This window comes from Theropithecus gelada, chromosome 11, assembly GCF_003255815.1.
Source record: "Theropithecus gelada isolate Dixy chromosome 11, Tgel_1.0, whole genome shotgun sequence".
Classification (NCBI taxonomy): Eukaryota; Metazoa; Chordata; class Mammalia; order Primates; family Cercopithecidae; genus Theropithecus; species Theropithecus gelada.
In genome coordinates, this window is record NC_037679.1 from 29,668,787 (window position 1) to 29,686,354 (window position 17,568).

The 17,568-nt window shown below is 35.4% G+C and overlaps 1 protein-coding gene across 4 annotated transcripts in view; it reads right to left on the reverse strand.

Annotated features, from left to right (window-relative positions):
* Positions 1–17,568, reverse strand: part of PTPRR (protein tyrosine phosphatase, receptor type R) — a 285,083-nt gene that overhangs the window by 62,292 nt on the left and 205,223 nt on the right. For all 4 annotated transcript variants that reach the window (XM_025403508.1, XM_025403509.1, XM_025403510.1 and 1 more), the window contains 2 exons: positions 7,945–8,131; positions 4,945–5,029 (listed from right to left, as the gene is read on the reverse strand). In XM_025403508.1, coding sequence (XP_025259293.1) covers positions 4,945–5,029; positions 7,945–8,131 — 272 coding nt within the window. The remainder of the gene's footprint in view (positions 1–4,944; positions 5,030–7,944; positions 8,132–17,568) is intronic.

A 17,568-nucleotide genomic window follows, 5' to 3' on the forward strand; every position in this document is an offset into this window, starting at 1 on the left:
TCTTTAGAGGTTTCCAAATTCTTTTTTATTAAAAATTCAGAGAGGGGAGTCTCACTTTGTTGCCTAGGCTGAATTGCAGTGGCTACTCCCAGATGCGATCACAGTTCACTGCGACCTCAACCTCCTGGGCTCAAGTGATCCTCCTGCCTCAGCCTCCCAAGTAGCTGGGACTACACATGTGCACCACCACACCTGACTACATTTTGTATTTTTTGGTAGAGATGAAGTTTTGCCATGTTGCCCAGGCTTGTAATTAAACTTTTTTTTTTTTTTTTGGTGGAGATGGAGTGTTATTATATTGCCCACGCTGGTCTCAAACTCCAGGACATGAGCCACTGTGTGTGGCTCCAAATACTTCCTTTTACAAATGCAAGAATACAACATATAACTGTGTATGGGGAAATGTAGGTTTCCAAGAAAAACTCTTGTAATATATAGCTTGGACTAAAAGAAAAGCCAAGAATTAAACAAAAAATGTATCATCATCATCATCATCATAATTTTCATCACTACTGTTATAAAGGAATGAAAATGTGGCTCTTGAGTACTTTGCTTTTAAAACTGTAAACTTCTCTATACATGGTGCCCCTATTTCCTGGAATTGGTTCTGAGGTTAGTAATCGATTCATCTTCAATTAGATAGGGAGGGAAAGAGAAACTAACATTAGCTGAGGGCTTACTATTAGTTGGAACTTTAATAGGCATTTTACACATACTATCATTTAATTTTCTCAATAGCCTTGTAGGAGAGTATTATTATCACTACATTTGGGAATAAAGGATGGCATAGGGAGATTAACTATCCTGCCAAAAATTGTCAATGTTTTTGTTGTGGTAGGAAATCAAATCTAATTCCAATATCTTGCTTTAGCTACATAACTTGTTGCTTTAATGAGTGGTTTGCTTATTTGCATATCTACTCTGTGCTAGGCACTTTATATAATAAAAAAGGAAACATAATTTAAGTAGGAAACATTATTAGATGTTAAAATTTTATATATAAAATGATGGCCTGAGTAAATGGCATTCTTTGATTGTATCTATATTATCTTATATTTGTATCAATACATTGACTGCATAAGAGAAATATGCATAACATTTATTATTATAGTGCAGCACTATTCACAATAACAAAGACATAGAAACAACCTAGATGCCCATCAACAGTGGATTGGATAAAGAAAATGTGGTACACATATACCATGGAACACTACGCAGTCATAAAAAAGAACAAAATCATACCCTTTGCAGTAACATGGATGCAGCTGGAGGCCATTATCCTAAGCAAATTAACACAGGAACAGAAAAACAAATATTGCATGTTCTCACTTATAAGTGAGAGCTAAACTCTGGATACACATAGACATAAAGATGAAAAGAATAGACATTGGGGACTCCAAAAAAAGGGAGGGAGGGAAAGAGAGAAGGGCGAAAAATCTCCCTATTGGGTACTATGTTCACTATCTGGGTGTCATGGGGTCAGAAGAATCCCAAACAGCAGCATCACATAATATACCCTTGTAACAAACCTGCACAGGTACCCCCTGAATCTAAAATAAAAATAAGAAATTTAAACTTATTATTACAGTATTATATTTTGTTGTGTGCTAATAATTTTCTATGGATGTATGATTGTTTTTTCCTACTACTTTTGTTATTGAGGATGTAGACGTATTTTTATCACTAATATTTGCTTACATTGCAAAATAATTTGATATAAACTTGACTTTAGCATTTTAATCTGAGCCAAGATAACATTGTCCTTAGAGAAATGACTATAATTTAATTTATAAATTGATTTATTCATAATTGATTCTTGTCCACCCATATATCTGTTGCAAGGCATTCTCAGAATTGTATAATGTTGCTGTTATGTACAAGCTGTCAAGCTTTTAGAACTAAGAAGAGTTTAGTGTAGGTTAAAACTAAAAACAATCATAATGTTTAAAATCTTGATCATTTAATAATCACCATTTCATACAATATTTTAAGTTTAGCTCATATTACAGTCTAAAATCATAAAGAACATCTTTCTGTATTCATTCCAGGCATTTTGGATACTTTCACCCAATAGCGTGGCTTTTCTAAGCTGTATTTCCTAAATTATATTTTGTGCAACAGGGGGTGGTGGGTGGGGCATTCAGGCTGCAGACATTTTCAACAGAAAATCCATCATTTGCAACATCAGCTGTCAGCACAGGTGCCCTGAATTCAGAGGTCCACCCAGTTCTGTGAACGGAAAAGCTGACACAGGACTGTAAAGCAGTTGTCTGATATCATCTGGGCAGGAAATGGAGAAGGCTGAACTCTGAACTAATGCTAATAATTTCCAAATCCTTCTAAAATTAGATGATGGTTTAGGTATATAAAATTGTGATGGAGGTATATTCCCTTATTACTTATGTTTGGTGTATTTTGATAAAAATTTTAACAGAGAGAGAGAGAGAACACCAATTCTAACACGCAGCACTTTCATCCCCTTTGGCCAAGTATAGTCATAAAATAACTTCCAATGGTGACTCTACTTTAGGTAAATAGATTTAACTATATACAGCAGTTAAAATATGTTATAGGTTAACAATGCATTTCCAATTCCACCAGAAGGGGAAGGCCAAAGACAGTATTGACAGTAATTCTTTAATTATATCACTGTTACTATGAATATAAAGAATTTGGTGTCTTATGAATGAGTTAATGAACTAAATTTTGAAGATTACTATTTCAATGTCAAAACTTAAAAAGACTTTGTGGCTCTGTCTTTCCTGAGCTTTGTCATGAGATGTTTACTGATTTTGCCAAAACTCCAACTATATCTGTTTGTTTAGTCATAGAAAATATTACTTCCTCTCCATTTTTTTTTTTTTTTTTTGCCTAATTTCTCTGAGCAGAATTAATTACCCAGTCCTCTCTGAACTCCTACACTGCTTGGGCAGTATCTTTATTCTGGCCTATGCACTGAGCATAATTACCATTTATATGACTCTCCTTTCTAGTCTGTGACCTCCTTGATTTTATAGACTGTTTCTTATTTCTTACTGGTCCCTGGCATTCAGGTCATTGCTTGACATTAATAAATTCCGTGAAGCTCAGTCTAGTTTCACATACAGTAGTGGTTCTCAAAGTGGGTCCTGGTTTCATCTGTATTGAAATCACCTAAGTGTTTCCTAAAAGTAGCTTTCTGTGCTCAACAGCAGATCTACTTAAACGAAATCCCTGGGGTGGGGCACAGGACTAACAAGGACTCTAGGTCATTGTTAGACACAGTGACATTTTTTTGGTAATAGTTTTATTGAGAAATAATTCACATTCTATACAATCCCCCCATTTCATGTGCCATCACAGTTTTTTTTTTTTTTTTTCACAGAGCTGTGCAACAATCACTGTAAATCAATTTTATAACATTCAATTAGCCCCAAAATAAATACAGGTCCTTTAGCAGTCATTCTCCATATCCCCTAATGCTAAGCAACCACTAAGATACTTTCTGTCTGTTTAGATTTGGCTATATGGACATTTCATATAAATGGACTACAAAATACGAGGTCTTTTGTGTCTGGCTTCTTTCACTTAGCATGATGTTTTCAAGGTTCATTCAAGGTTCATCAGCACCTTGTTCCCTTTTATTGATTCTGTTGTGTGACTATACTACATTTTATCTATCCATTTCTCAGCTGATGGTTGCCACTCTTTGACTATTATGAATAACGCTGTTATAAATGTTTTTGAATCATTTTTGTGTGAACCACATGTTTCATTTCTTTTAGGTAATATTTACCTGGAAGTAGGGTGTCCAGGTCATATAGCAACTCAGTTTTATCTTTTAAGGAACTGTCAAACTGTTTTCCTAAGTAGCTGTATCTGTACTTAAAACTATAGTGTTAAGTTTCCAATTCTCTACATCCTTGCCAGCATTTTTTATTGCCTATTTTTAAAATTATAGCTATCCTAATGGATATAAAGTACTATCTTGCTGTAGTTTTGATTTCCCTGATGGCTAGTGATGTTAAATATCTTTTAATATGCTTGTTGGTCATTTGTACATCTTCTAGGGAGAAATAGCTATTGAAATCTTTTGTTTATTTTTTGGGTTGTGTTTTTATTACTGAGTTGTAAGATTTGCATATTGTAGATACAGGTCCCTTATCAGATACACGATTTGCAAATACTTATTTTCTTCCATTCTATCAGTTGTCTTTTCACTTCCTTAAAGGTATCCTTTGAAGCACAAATCTTTTTAATATTAATGAAGGTCAATTGTTTTTGGTTGTTGCTGTTTGGGCTTTTGCTGGCTTATCTAAGAAACCACTGACTAATTGAAGGTCATGAAGATTTACAGCTGTTTTCGTCTATGAGTTTTGTAGTTCTAGCTCCTATGTGTAGGTCTCTGGTCCATTTTGAATCAATTTTTGTCTCCAACTTCATTTTTTGGCATGTGGATATCTGGGTGTTTCTGGTCCATTTGTTGAAAAGACTGTCCTTTTCCCACTGAGTTGTTTGACCCTTGACAAAAATCAGGTAGCCATAATGTGTGGCACAACAAAATTTTAGAATATGTGTCTATTGGAATTGTGACCTGGACATTATTATAAGAGTAAAAAAGCAAAATCATTAACTTCAGATAACTTTAATGATTATTAGTCTTGACATGTGTTTGTAATTCCAAATTTGATATGAAGGTGGGTATTGTAAGAATTGGAAATGCTGAGGTAAGGGTTAATAGGAAGACTTGTCTTGTGCTTTACCATGTAAATTATTATTATTATTTATACTTTAAGTTCTGGGATACATGTGGAGAATGTGCAGGTTTGTTACATAGGTATACATGTGCTGTGGTGGTTTGCTTTTGCTGCACCCATCAACCCATATCTACATTAGGTGTTTCTCCTAATGCTATCCCTCCCCTTGCCCCACATACAATGCAAATTATAAAATCAAGAAGCTTACTTGGCAAAATGGTCTTATAGCGATTTTTAGTTCCATGACGCGGAATATCAATTTCTTTGGGATCCACAAAGTTCATCGGTATTTCCTGCAAAAATAAGTAATATCAAACTAGTGTATCTAATACTGCCACAAAGAAAATCTTCACAGGGGGCCATCTGATCCAGAGTTCTACTGGACTTCAAAGCCACTTAAAAACAACAGACCTACTACCTTTGGTGGACCAACACCCTTCCTTTCCTAAACGTATCAGCTGCATCCGGACAAGCTGACTTCTAAGAAACAGCTCTCTGTGTTGGAAAATATTGCTTAATACGTAGTCAGTAAGGAGACATATAACACTGGTTAGATTTTAAGAATCCTGGTGTGACATAATTGCTAGAACGATTAGACAGATGCTAAAAAGTGAATTTTTTTAAAAAAAGATGTATTCAAATATATTCTAGTTTTTATGTAAGTTTAGTACCAAAAATCTTACTATAATTTTTGTGTTAAAAAATTGTAACACACATGTTATATTTTGTGTTATAATATATATAGTAACACATGTGTTACTATATATTAGTGCTAAAATATATTAGTGTGAAAACATTATCTTTTCACACTAATAGTGACTCTTTTAGGATTACTAAAACCTCTTTCTCAAAATGGTAAATATAAAGGCTTTTTTGTTAATTCAAGTGATGATGACATGACTTTTTTTTGAATTAAGAAATGGTTGATAATTGGACTGTTCCATTTGTAGTTGTAAATGCAATGTTTTTAGTGAAAGGCATTCAAACACTGTTTCTCCCACTTAACAAGAACATTAATATTCTTATTTTGTCAGAGTATACATTATGTGCCTCAAGTGATTGGACAGGGAACAACAGAAAAAGAGTGGCTGTATGTAAGTGCATTAGATCTAAAAAGGTGTGCATCTGTAGCTAATCAGGACAAATAAAGCAACAAGCCAAAGTTTTCAAAAGGATCCAAACAAACATTTGTTTAAGGATTTGATTATACAAAACAGTATGCTCTCTAACTTTGATAAGATTAATGTGAACAAAATGACTTTTACGTTATTTAATGACTGATATTAAATCTTTGATCAAATAAAATAATATTTTTACTGCTTAAACTTTCTCCGGTAGAAAATTTAACTTAGCAGTCTAATATTTGTTGAAATAAAATAAATCATCTTTAAATTCATTCAGATTATCCTAGTTTTTGGTCAATATGAAAATTTCAGAAAAGCCGGACTACATAAATTTGAGACTTGGTCTACAGAGAGAAACAGCTGTTTGTTTATTAATTTATTTATTTTTAGAGATGAGGTCTCGCTCTGTCACCTAGGTCAGTGTGCAGTGGCACAATCATAGCTCACTGTAACCTCAAACTCCTGGACTCAAGTGATCCTCCCATCTCAGCTTCCTGAGTAGCTGGGATTACAAGCGTGAGCCACCACACCTGGCCCCAACTTACTTACTTTTAAAATACTTTTTCCTATACTTGCACTATGCTAGCTATCCATGATATTTATCCCTATTTTCTGCTCCAACTAAATGTTTTAACCTGTTAATTCCAAGTTATAAAAATAAGCAAAATTGTTGAATATTCAATGGAAAACACATGTTCATGTTTGGTAATTTCAAGCATGTCAGTGTCTTTGGGCAAAGCCACAAAGGTAATATCTTTATTCCTCCCCTTCTTCCTTCTCACCTTCTGTTTTCTGACACACACTGACAATCTGTCATCTTCCAGTATTCTCGTTCTCCTGGGTACTCCTTCTTGGCCTTCAATTTCCTTTCAGGGAAGTGGGCTATGGTAAGGTCTTATTTCATAAACAAAGAGCTGTCTGCAGTTCTAGAAAAAAAAAGCTCTAGGTGTGCCTTTGGCTAGCTGTGTGACCACTGACTTGTTCTTTCATTCCTACAGGACTCATTTTCTTCACATGTAAAATATGATACACCACAGAGTCTGATGTTCATGTTTGTATTTTACTTTGGACACTTAATAATAGTTGATGGGGCTAATAGTAGATCCAACCCATCGCCGAATCTTTCACCATTAGGGTGGCTGCAAATGCCTGAACTGACCCTAGAATAATCAATTTATGTACTCAACCAATATGGCTTAAGATGTACAACTGATTTAAAATGCAAGAGGTGATCAATAAAGTCAATATTTCCCTTGGGCAACAATTAGACATAAGAAGATTTAATCTGACTTCATGTTCTCTGAGTTGATATATGTTATCATGCTTTAAGCTTTCACCAGCAACACTGGTATGTCTAAAACTGAATTCATCATTCTTTTTAGCCCACACTTGGCCTTCCTCCTGTGTTCCTTATTTCATTAAAGGGCACCATATGTACCCTGCTGGCCAAGACAAAAACACGAATATCAACCCCTGGCTTTTCCATTACTTTTGGCTGCCTCATTCAATTAATCCCACTTCTTGTAAATTCCTACAGATTCTCTCCATTTTCCCTTCTACTGTATTAGTTTAGGCCACCAATGCAATTCCACAGGATTAATGCTAGAGCCTCTAAACTGCTCCCTTTTAGTGCCTACTCCACTGCAAATAGAATGATCTATCTAAAACACAAGATAAAGTCCAAGCTTCTAAATATATATTAAGGTTTGGGTTTCTTTTATACTTTTGAGGCTCAACTTCTGCCACTTCCCACCTCGATTTCAATGTTCCAGTTAAACGGAACAGTTTAATTCCCCAGACAGTGACAGCAAGGCTATTCTTTGTCCTGGAATGCCCCTTCTCTGCCCAGCTCCCTATACCACTTAGTTGCTTGGTCATTTCCTGTGTATTCTGCCTTAACTTAGCTCTTACATTCCAGTTTTAATACTTATCAATAGTGGATGAGACGGGAGTGAATCTAAAACCATTTCACTTTGCCATTTGTTTTTTGTAGGCTGCTTAAGTATAGGACAGTATCATTTCCATATGTCTCTAGCGCCCCGTGTTTCAAATACCGACTGAAGAGCGAATAACAGAAGGCTCACCATGAATTCACTTTGGAGTAAATGTGAACTTGCCACGACGTCCCTCAGCTGAGACCTTGTGAGAATTCGGCTGGCTGACTGCAGGTACTCCATTGCTACCTTTTCCCGTGGTGTCGGTATAGCCACAAAGGGTTCAATATTCCCCAAGCTACTCATGTCCAACGTAAGAGATACATTGGACCCTCGTCTACATTGGAGAAGAATGTTATATTTAAACACCACATAATTATTTTGATTGCAAAAACTTGTCTTTCTGTACATGCACACAACTCCGTGGGAACTTTCACAGAAATTACAACCAACTATATTTTCTCTTTTAGTACCATGGTTGGCCATAGCAACTACCCATAGTTCCTTTAGAGAAAAATAACAATTTTGTTGTTGGAAAGAACTGTAAATTGAGAAAATATGCTATAATTTATGAATGCATATACTTATTACAGAAATCATAGGTTGGCTAATAATATTAAGTGAAAAATTAAGGAAAAGTAAAAAAAGTTAGGAAAAGCTATATATCTATATATCCATGTCTATATCTATAGATATCTTCTGAGAGAATCCCTAAAAAATGGCTTCTGGGGCCAGGTGAGGTAGTTCATGACGGCAATTCCAGCCCTTTGGGAGGCTGATGTGGGTGGATTGTCTGAGCTCAGGAGTTCAAGACCAGCCTGGGCAACATGGCAAAACCCCGACTCTACAAAACATACAAAAAGCAGCTGGATGTGGTGACCCACACTTGTAGTCTCAGCTACTAGGGAGGCTGAGGTGAGAGAATCGTGTGAGCCCAGGAGGTTGAGGCTGCAGTGAGCTGTGATGGTGCCACTGCACGCCAGCCTGGGCAGCAGAGCGAGACCTTGGCTCTAAAATAAATAAATAAAACAATAGATAAAAATTTAAAAAGATGGCTTCTGTATCCTCTATTTATGTGTATATGTGTGCATGCATATGTGAATTGACATATGAATTCATTTAATTTTGCGGTAAACTTAAAAGGGGCCATAGAAATCACAGACCCTTAAAATGAGTTACAATTTATCTTCCTCTGATAATTCCCATTCTCCTGTTGGGGGGCAAGGTGATGCTCTTACAACTAATACAGACCCTGAGTCCTGAGTAAAAAGTAAGGATGCCTTTTACAAGTAATACCAGCTGTGTGGACCAAGGGGTAACTATAAAACAGCATGTGAGAGACTGAGAATTGAAGTCAGAGATGGTGTTTACAAGAACTGTTACATTTAAAGGGGCCGTAGGTGTGTGTCAGATCAAATATGGTGCCAAGTAGTTGGCGTCTCAAGGAAGTAGAGAACAGGGAACAACAGGCCAAAATATGTGAAAATAAAGATAGCAAGAGTAGACGCTAGTCCCAGCAAATTATGCCCTCTGGCATTTTAATACCTACTCCAGAATGTGACATTAAAAAATAATTATAGTGGCTTCAGCTTAATTTCAAAGAGTGGAAAACTATTGGAATATACAAAAACAACAACAACAAAATCCATTAACAAAAATCTATCAGTTTTCTTCTCTAATGAATCTGCCTCTGGTTGCATTTTTGCTGCCATTCTATAATTTGATATGTAATGTCATTTTTGTTAATTTCTAAATGGTTTGTAATTGAGATTTTAATTTCCACTTTAATTTGACAGATATCTGTATGTTTAGACATTTATTTTACTTATAATTTCCAGTTATAGTTCATGGAAATTAGAGAATGGCTGGCCTTTTAATGGTTGAAACTTCTTGATTTTTTTTTGAGATAAACACTATAACATTTTCTAAATATTTCACAGATGTTTTGCTGGCAACTAGTTTGATTATGTGTATAGGTTTCTAAGTATCTATCTGCACATATATATATATATCACCTTATTTATTATACTATTATTTTATTGAAGATATTACTGTATTCCAACCTATTCTTTCCTTCCTTTTTTTCTACTGGATTTGTCAAAGCCTGAGATATGTATGTGAGTCCTCCACAATAATTGTGCTTGTTATTTTTCCTTCTAACAGTTTTTACCTTGTACATTGCAGCCATTGTGTTATTTGAAGGGATTCATAGTCATATCTTCACTGCAAATTTTATCAATATTACTTTCTTTCCTGTTAATTTTATATTTGCCCTCACAACAGACTTTAAAAAATGAATATTGATATGCCTATATATTTTGGGGGACATGTTTCTGAAAACCTTTTCTCATCCTATTATTATTCTTAACTCTTTTGGATCACTGGGTTAGGGATTAGGGAATAGCATTTATTATAGATGCTCATAAAATACTGACTACCTAATAGAGGGATCATTTTCCCATTCCACTTTTTCTTTTCTGGTTTTTGGTGGTGGTTGATATGGTTCCTGTGCTTCTGAGTAGGAGGCAAATAGTTGAAGAAGAGCAAAGAATCGTTCTACTCATGGACCAAGAATTTTAATCTATGTTTAGTGGGAAAGTAGTTTTTAAAGTTTTTCAATTCAGTTCTGGACTTCAAATTGACAGAAAATCCTTACTGATTCTACTAATAGTTTACCAATTGGTCTTCATATTTAGGGCATTTGTGAGACTTCAGCTTTGGTAGGCTTTATAGACATTTTAGTATGAAGTTGAGAGAGGCTGCTTAAGGGATTGCTAGTCATATGCCATTTAGAATCACCATGCCATTCAATCAAATTTTCAGCCTCCAGAGACAAAAGTGCCTGCCCTCTGTCAATGGAGTGATGCTCATGCTTTAGATGGTGAAGTCTCTTCCATCTAGAGTGGTCAGAGCAGATTCATGAGGTAGAAGTCATTTAAGTTGGACTTTGAAAGCAAATGTTTAATAGGTGAGTTTTTGGCAGAGAGTTAAAGAAACTGGCAGGAAAAAAAGTGTAGGAGAATAAATTAATACAACTTTGAAGAACAACATAGAAGCAGTTTGAACTGGAGTTCTCTCATATAAAAATATATTTTGAAATTGGGGGGCAGGCCTATGTAAGAGAGATGAGAGAGAAGCAACAGTCATAGACACCGTAAGACTATAAAAAGCCCAACAAGAGTCCAGGGATGTTGGCTAACACCTGTAATCCCAGCACTTTGGGAGAATGAGGCAGGAGGATCACTTGAGGCCAGGAGTTTGAGACTGGCCAGGGCAACATAGCAAGACCCTGTCTCTCCAAAAAAATAAAATAGCTAGATGTTGTAGTGCTTGCCTGTAGTCTCAGCTATTTGGGAGGATGAGGCTGGAAGACTGAGCCCGGGAGTTCCAGGCTGCAGTGAGGTAAGATTGCACCACTGTCATACTCCAGGTTGGGTGACAGAGTGAGACCCCATGTCAGAAATAAAAAAATTTAAAAAGCCAGATAAAAGAGGACCCAGAACATCATGAGGGTGTATCGACTTCTGTTTTGATTTCCCATAGCATACGCTGCCTAAACCTGGGAGATTAGAAGCTTTTGAGATCCCGTGTCTAGGGTCTATTTGATTTAATGAGTTAATTTTCTAAGGATTCTGTGGTAAGCAGAGAGTCGTGGAAACATATTCATGCTAACTGACTTAAATAATAACCATTTATATATTACAGTCAGAAAGACATTTCAAAAACAAGAAAAACATATAAACTTATGGGAAAATTCTAATTAAGACATATGAAAAAAATCTACAGAATTTAGAAAAAAAATCAACATAAATAATAGGAGAACTATACCTTTAATAAAAAAGGAATGTGAAAAGTAAGAACAAACTCTACTGAAAGCTTTACTTTTATTTTGTCTTGGAACTGTGGGCAAACTGTTTAGCCTTTTTAATGCCTCATGATTGCTGTTGGACAAAAGGGAACATAATAAAAAGCTTTATCAAGCTCCTGCTGCAGCACCAATTATTATTTATGCCAAAAAATAAATAAGAGGGAGGAAATTCAAAAGATACCAATGCAAACAATTGAAGGAAAAAGCAAATTCTTAGGGAAAAGTAAAAGGAATGCAATAAACAGCATGCTAATTATAATTAACTAAAAAGGAAAATATGTATAAATATTATGGGCCGGGGCGACACATCCATTTCAGCAAGAGAATATAAACAACTTTGGGTCAAAATTGTTCAATTCTAATGACATCAGTTTCCGATAACTTACAGGTGGGAAGAAAACATAGCTAAAATTATAGTAACATTACAATTGAGTGTTGGAATAACTCAGAAACCAGGCATTTATTTTCCTGGTAGTTGAGGACCATAATGCTAGACTTTAGAAGCGGAATTTAGGCAGAAAGGGCTAAAATTTCCAGTATCATGTCTACGGGCTCATTCTTAGACATGCTACTGTTTTTGCAGTACTTTGGTCACTGAGAACAGTGAAACTTCAAGCAGTATACCTCATTTAGCACCCAATAAAGAATGGAAATGGAAGTAAGAGAACAAAATGAAACAAATGATCATTTTTTCTTGTAGTCCCGGAAGATGTACTTCTGAAACTATTGGATTATTAAATTAAGTTTCAGTGGGAAACGGTGGCAGCTGCTTATCTTGAAATACTGGAGAACGGAAAAATATGGATTTTAAAGATTATAAGAAGAATTTAGTACAGAATGAAAGCAAACAGATTTGACCTCTGAGATCTTTTCTTTTGATTCTGTAAAAAGTATACATAATTTGTCTAGAGCTGTCTTCATTAGTGTACATGTCAAATCTTATGTGGTGAGAAGCAAGAACTTTAATGTTGATGTTCTCTTAAGAACTGAAAATGTGATCTTGAATCCTTTAGTCCAACTATTCATCCTTGTGTGTTATAGTGGCCATGAATCTGACAGTCTTGGCTTGATCATAAAAGGTGGCCTTAAACCCTCTCACCCACAACTTAATTTTTCTTATTTAATTTTGCATATTCAGCTTTTCCACATATTTAGTTTTCTAGAATAACTCTACTTAAATAGAATGAAAAAGAAAAAAACCCACAAGTTTTTGCTCATTTGAATAATGAAGGAGACAAAAGTGGAGAAATGGAGAGATGGAATTCCTTTACTTTGTGTGGACTGAGTGGCATCGGCAGTTCTTTGCAACTCCCAATTCTATGATTTTTAGTTCCAAGGTTAATAGCATTTAATAATAGTATGCTGTTTCCATCTCTTTGTCTTCCAATAAATTATATATAGTACCAACCCTCTTTCTGGATCACTTGAAAGGTGATAGGATAAAACAGAAATAAACACGGAACACTAAGAAAGTTAAATTGTGACATAAATGGAGTGTTACCAATTTCTTTTTTTTTTTTTTTTTTTTTTTTTGAGACGGAGTCTCTCTCTGTCGCCCGGGCTGGAGTGCAGTGGCCGGATCTCAGCTCACTGCAAGCTCCGCCTCCCGGGTTCCCGCCATTCTCCTGCCTCAGCCTCCCGAGTAGCTGGGACTACAGGCGCCCGCCACCTCGCCCGGCTAATTTTTTTTTTTATTTTTTAGTAGAGACGGGGTTTCACCGTGTTAGCCAGGATGGTCTCGATCTCCTGACCTCGTGATCCGCCCGTCTCGGCCTCCCAAAGTGCTGGGATTACAGGCTTGAGCCACCGCGCCCGGCCGTGTTACCAATTTCAAGAAGCTGAAATAAATGAGTAGGTATTGTGACCATCCATAATAAAATTTCCCAAAGGAAATCCTGAAGGGAAGAAATAATAATAAATATAGAACATGCCAGGCATGAACCCAGGAAGATGATAAATGAATTTCACCCTAAAGTTAAAAGAAAATCTTTTAACATAGAGAACACTTTTAGTGTGGGAAATGATTCATTTTCCTACCTGAAAGGACCTACCTCACTAGATAGAATGTTGCTATGCCTTTTGATTGAATCTATAAATGTTTTGAATTCATAAAATGATGTCTGACCTTTTATATGTGTATAGGACAAGGCAAAATTTACTACACCCTTATTTTACAATAAAAAAAATCAAAACAATCATTTAAAAGAACCAGATACATTGAACTTGTCACATTACTCTTGAAATATTGACTTCGGCAAATGAGTTTAATCATTGTTCTGTATTTCGCTTAAGCAACTTGGATCTTAGACTAGATAATAGGCAAATGGGAATAATAATAAAACGCACAAAGGCGACTCACACCATAAAAGATAAATAAGCAAGAATATGTGAAAATTTCCAGCCTAATGTCTGGGATATAATAACATATATGAATTATTATCATAATTAACATGGTGATTTTTACTTCACTCTCTACACAGCTATGTGGGAGCTACATGAGTATACACTGATGAACATTTGAAGGAGGTAAAGTTGAGAAAATTGGTCAGTAATTAAGAGTTAGCAGCAGTATTACACATGCAAAATCAATGGTCGTCTAAGTTGGGACTATTTTTTATACTTTAAGTCCTTAACACTTATACCTAATGTCTTTAAAATTAACAATGTTTTTCTGATTCAAAAATAATGCCTGTTAACTAGACAAAAGCTAAAAATAGAGATTTTACAAATTTCATGATACCAATATTTAAACTGCTAAGAATATTTTTTGTATATGTCCTTCAAGTCCTTATATGTATGACAAAAATCTAGATTTTTATTCAATATATTCTTTTATGATTTACTTTTTAAAAAAGGAAATAGGCACAGAACCATTGCATATTATTTACTTTTTTAAAAAGCTAACTATATCATGAATGTCTTTTCATGTTCTCAAGTTTTTTTAAACACTCTTTTCAAACAATTGATAGTATTCCATTATTGAGATGTGTTATAGTTAGTTAACCAATACCTTATTTTTGGACACTAAGTCATTTTCAATTTTTTCACCACTATAAACAAAACTGTAATGAACATCCTTGTACTTCAATGTTTGTGCATTTTCCTAATTACTTTTCAGTCAAGAAGTCTTAAAAACTAACTCAAAATCTCTTGAGTTTGAAGAAGTCAGTGGACACTCGCAGTGTGGAAGAGGCATGAAGACAGACTCTTGGAGCTTGCTGATATTGATGTAGCTCAAACTCTCTTCATCTTTGGTTCAGATCTTTGCAGTTGTTCCTTAGCAAGCTTTCCTAACTCTAAAATCTCCTAGTTCGATATATTTTTTCCAGATTTCACTGGAATGATGTCTGAGCACTGAAAATATGATAAAACCCACAAGTAGCTACCCTTTAGACATAAGATGCTTCCTAATCTATCTACTGTGTATTTCTCCAGCCTTATCTCCTGTCACATTCTTATCCAGACCTGTGTCCCAGGCAGACAATCTACCTGCAGCTCTGTTCTCTATGCCTCAAATGAGCTTGCCCCAACACTTTCAGGTTCAATCCTCCAAATGCCGGGGGCTCTATCCTCTGAGACTTCTTAGCAATTTTCCCAATATGTATCCAATATATATCATATTCACTAGAAATGATTTGCAGTAAAGTGTGAACACATTGAGGCCAAAGACTTTGACTTGAGTTTTCCTGTTGTACCCAGTCATGAACACATGGAGAGCAACACTTTTGATGTCTGTGTGGATGAACAGTTGCAAATGAATTGGTTAGAGGGATGCTATATGTAATTACTGTGCTTTGATGGTTTTTTCAATCCTCCTGAAAATACAGGAATTGGGGGAACCATGTTAAACAGGAGTCTGAAAATTTTGAGTGGAGAAGCCAAGCTTATGTAGGTAAATGTTACAGTTGTGATTCAGTTTGAATCTTGTTTAAGCATCAATAAAGTCTGAGCATTAACATCCTAAAGATCTACGTTAATTTTGTTCAGAAAAAGGAAGAAAATCTACCGCTTTGTTTTGTAACCAAGGATGATTAATTTTTACTCTTTTTTTTTTGGCATTTGGTATTGTTTTGACTGTCACTCATGGTGAGGAGGCTGTTTCCCTTTCAATAAAATAACAAAATGATGGTAGTCCTATTTTTAGTTCCTAAGTTAATTTTTCTCGTTTATATAATTAGTTAAGAAAAAGATAATGCTAAAAAATTAATAAGTCTCAATGACTAAGTCATTCCTTGTGAAATGAGAAGTCTTCTTTGAATTTCAGCTGATTTCAATACAAATACAAATACAAATACAAATACACACACACACACAGAGAGACACACGGCATTTTCTAGGTAGCACAATACAATGAATAATCCCCGTCTCTTTATGCAATCAACTACCAAAGAACCCTTTTAATCCTGACCATTACAAATAAATGAAATATATTCATTTATTTGTAAGACCAGAAATGACACCTATTGTCCTGATACCAAAACCTGGCAGAGATACAATAAAAAAGAAAACTTCTGGCCAGTATCCTTGATGACCATTGATGCATTAATCCTCACTAAAATACTGGCAAACAAAATTCAGCAGCACATCAAAAAGCTTACCCACCAAGATCAAGTAGGCTTTATCCTGGGATGCAAAGTTGGTTCAACATATACAAATCAATAAATGTAATTCATCACATAAACAGAACTAAAGACAAAACCACATGGCTATCTCAATAGATACAGAAAAGGATAAAATTTGACATCCGTTCGTGTTAAAAACTCTTAATAAACTAGGTACTAAAGGAGCATACCTCAAAATACTAAGAGTCATATATGACAAAACCACAGCCAACATCATACTTGAATGGGCAAAAGCTGGAAGCATTCCCCTTGAAAACCAGCACAAGACAAGAATGCCCTCTTTCACCGCTTGTACTCAACATAGTATTGGACGTCCTGGCCAGAGAAATCAGGCAAGAGGAAGAAATAAAGAGCATTCAAATAGGAAAAGAGGAAGTAAACTATCCCTGTTTGCAGATGACATGATCCTATATCTAGAAAACCCATAGTTTCAGCCCAGAAGCTTCTGAAGCTAATAAACAACTTCAGCAAAGTCTCAGGATACAAAATCAATGTGCAATGTGCAAAAATCGCTAGCATTCCTGTACACCAACAACAGTCAAGCCAAGAGGCAAATCAGGAACGAACTCCCATTCACAATTGCCGCAAAAAAAAAAAAAAACCCAAAACCTAGGAATACAGCTAACTAGGGAGATGAAAGACTTCTACAAGGAGAACTGCAAAACACTGCTCAAATAAATCAGAGATGATACAAACAAATGGAAAAACGTTCCATGTTCATGTATAGGAAGAATTAATATTATTAAAATGGCCATACTACCCAAAACAATTTATAGATTCAATGATAGCACTTAACATTAATTAAGCCAAGTTTGTAAGAAATGGCTTACCTGAATTATCTCACTTAATTGTTACAACAATTTTTGAGAAAGATTATTCACAGAACTAGAAAAGCCATTTTAAAATTCATATGGAACCAAAAAGGAGCCCGAATAGCCAACACACTCCTAAGCAAGAAGAACAAATCTGGAGGCATGATGCTACCTGACTTCAACTATAGTACAGGGCTACGGTAACTAAAACAGCATGGTATTGGGACAAAAACAGACACAGAGACCAATGGAACAGAATAGAGATGCCAGAAATAAGGCTGCATGCCTACAACTATTTGATCTTCAACAAACCTGACAAAAACAAGCAATGGGAAAGTATTCCCTATTCAATAAATGGTGCTGGGAGAACTGGCTAGTCATATGCAGAAAATTAAAACTGGATCCCTTCCTTACATCATATACAAAAATTAACTCAAGATGCTTCAAAGGCTTAAATGTAAAAACCCAAACT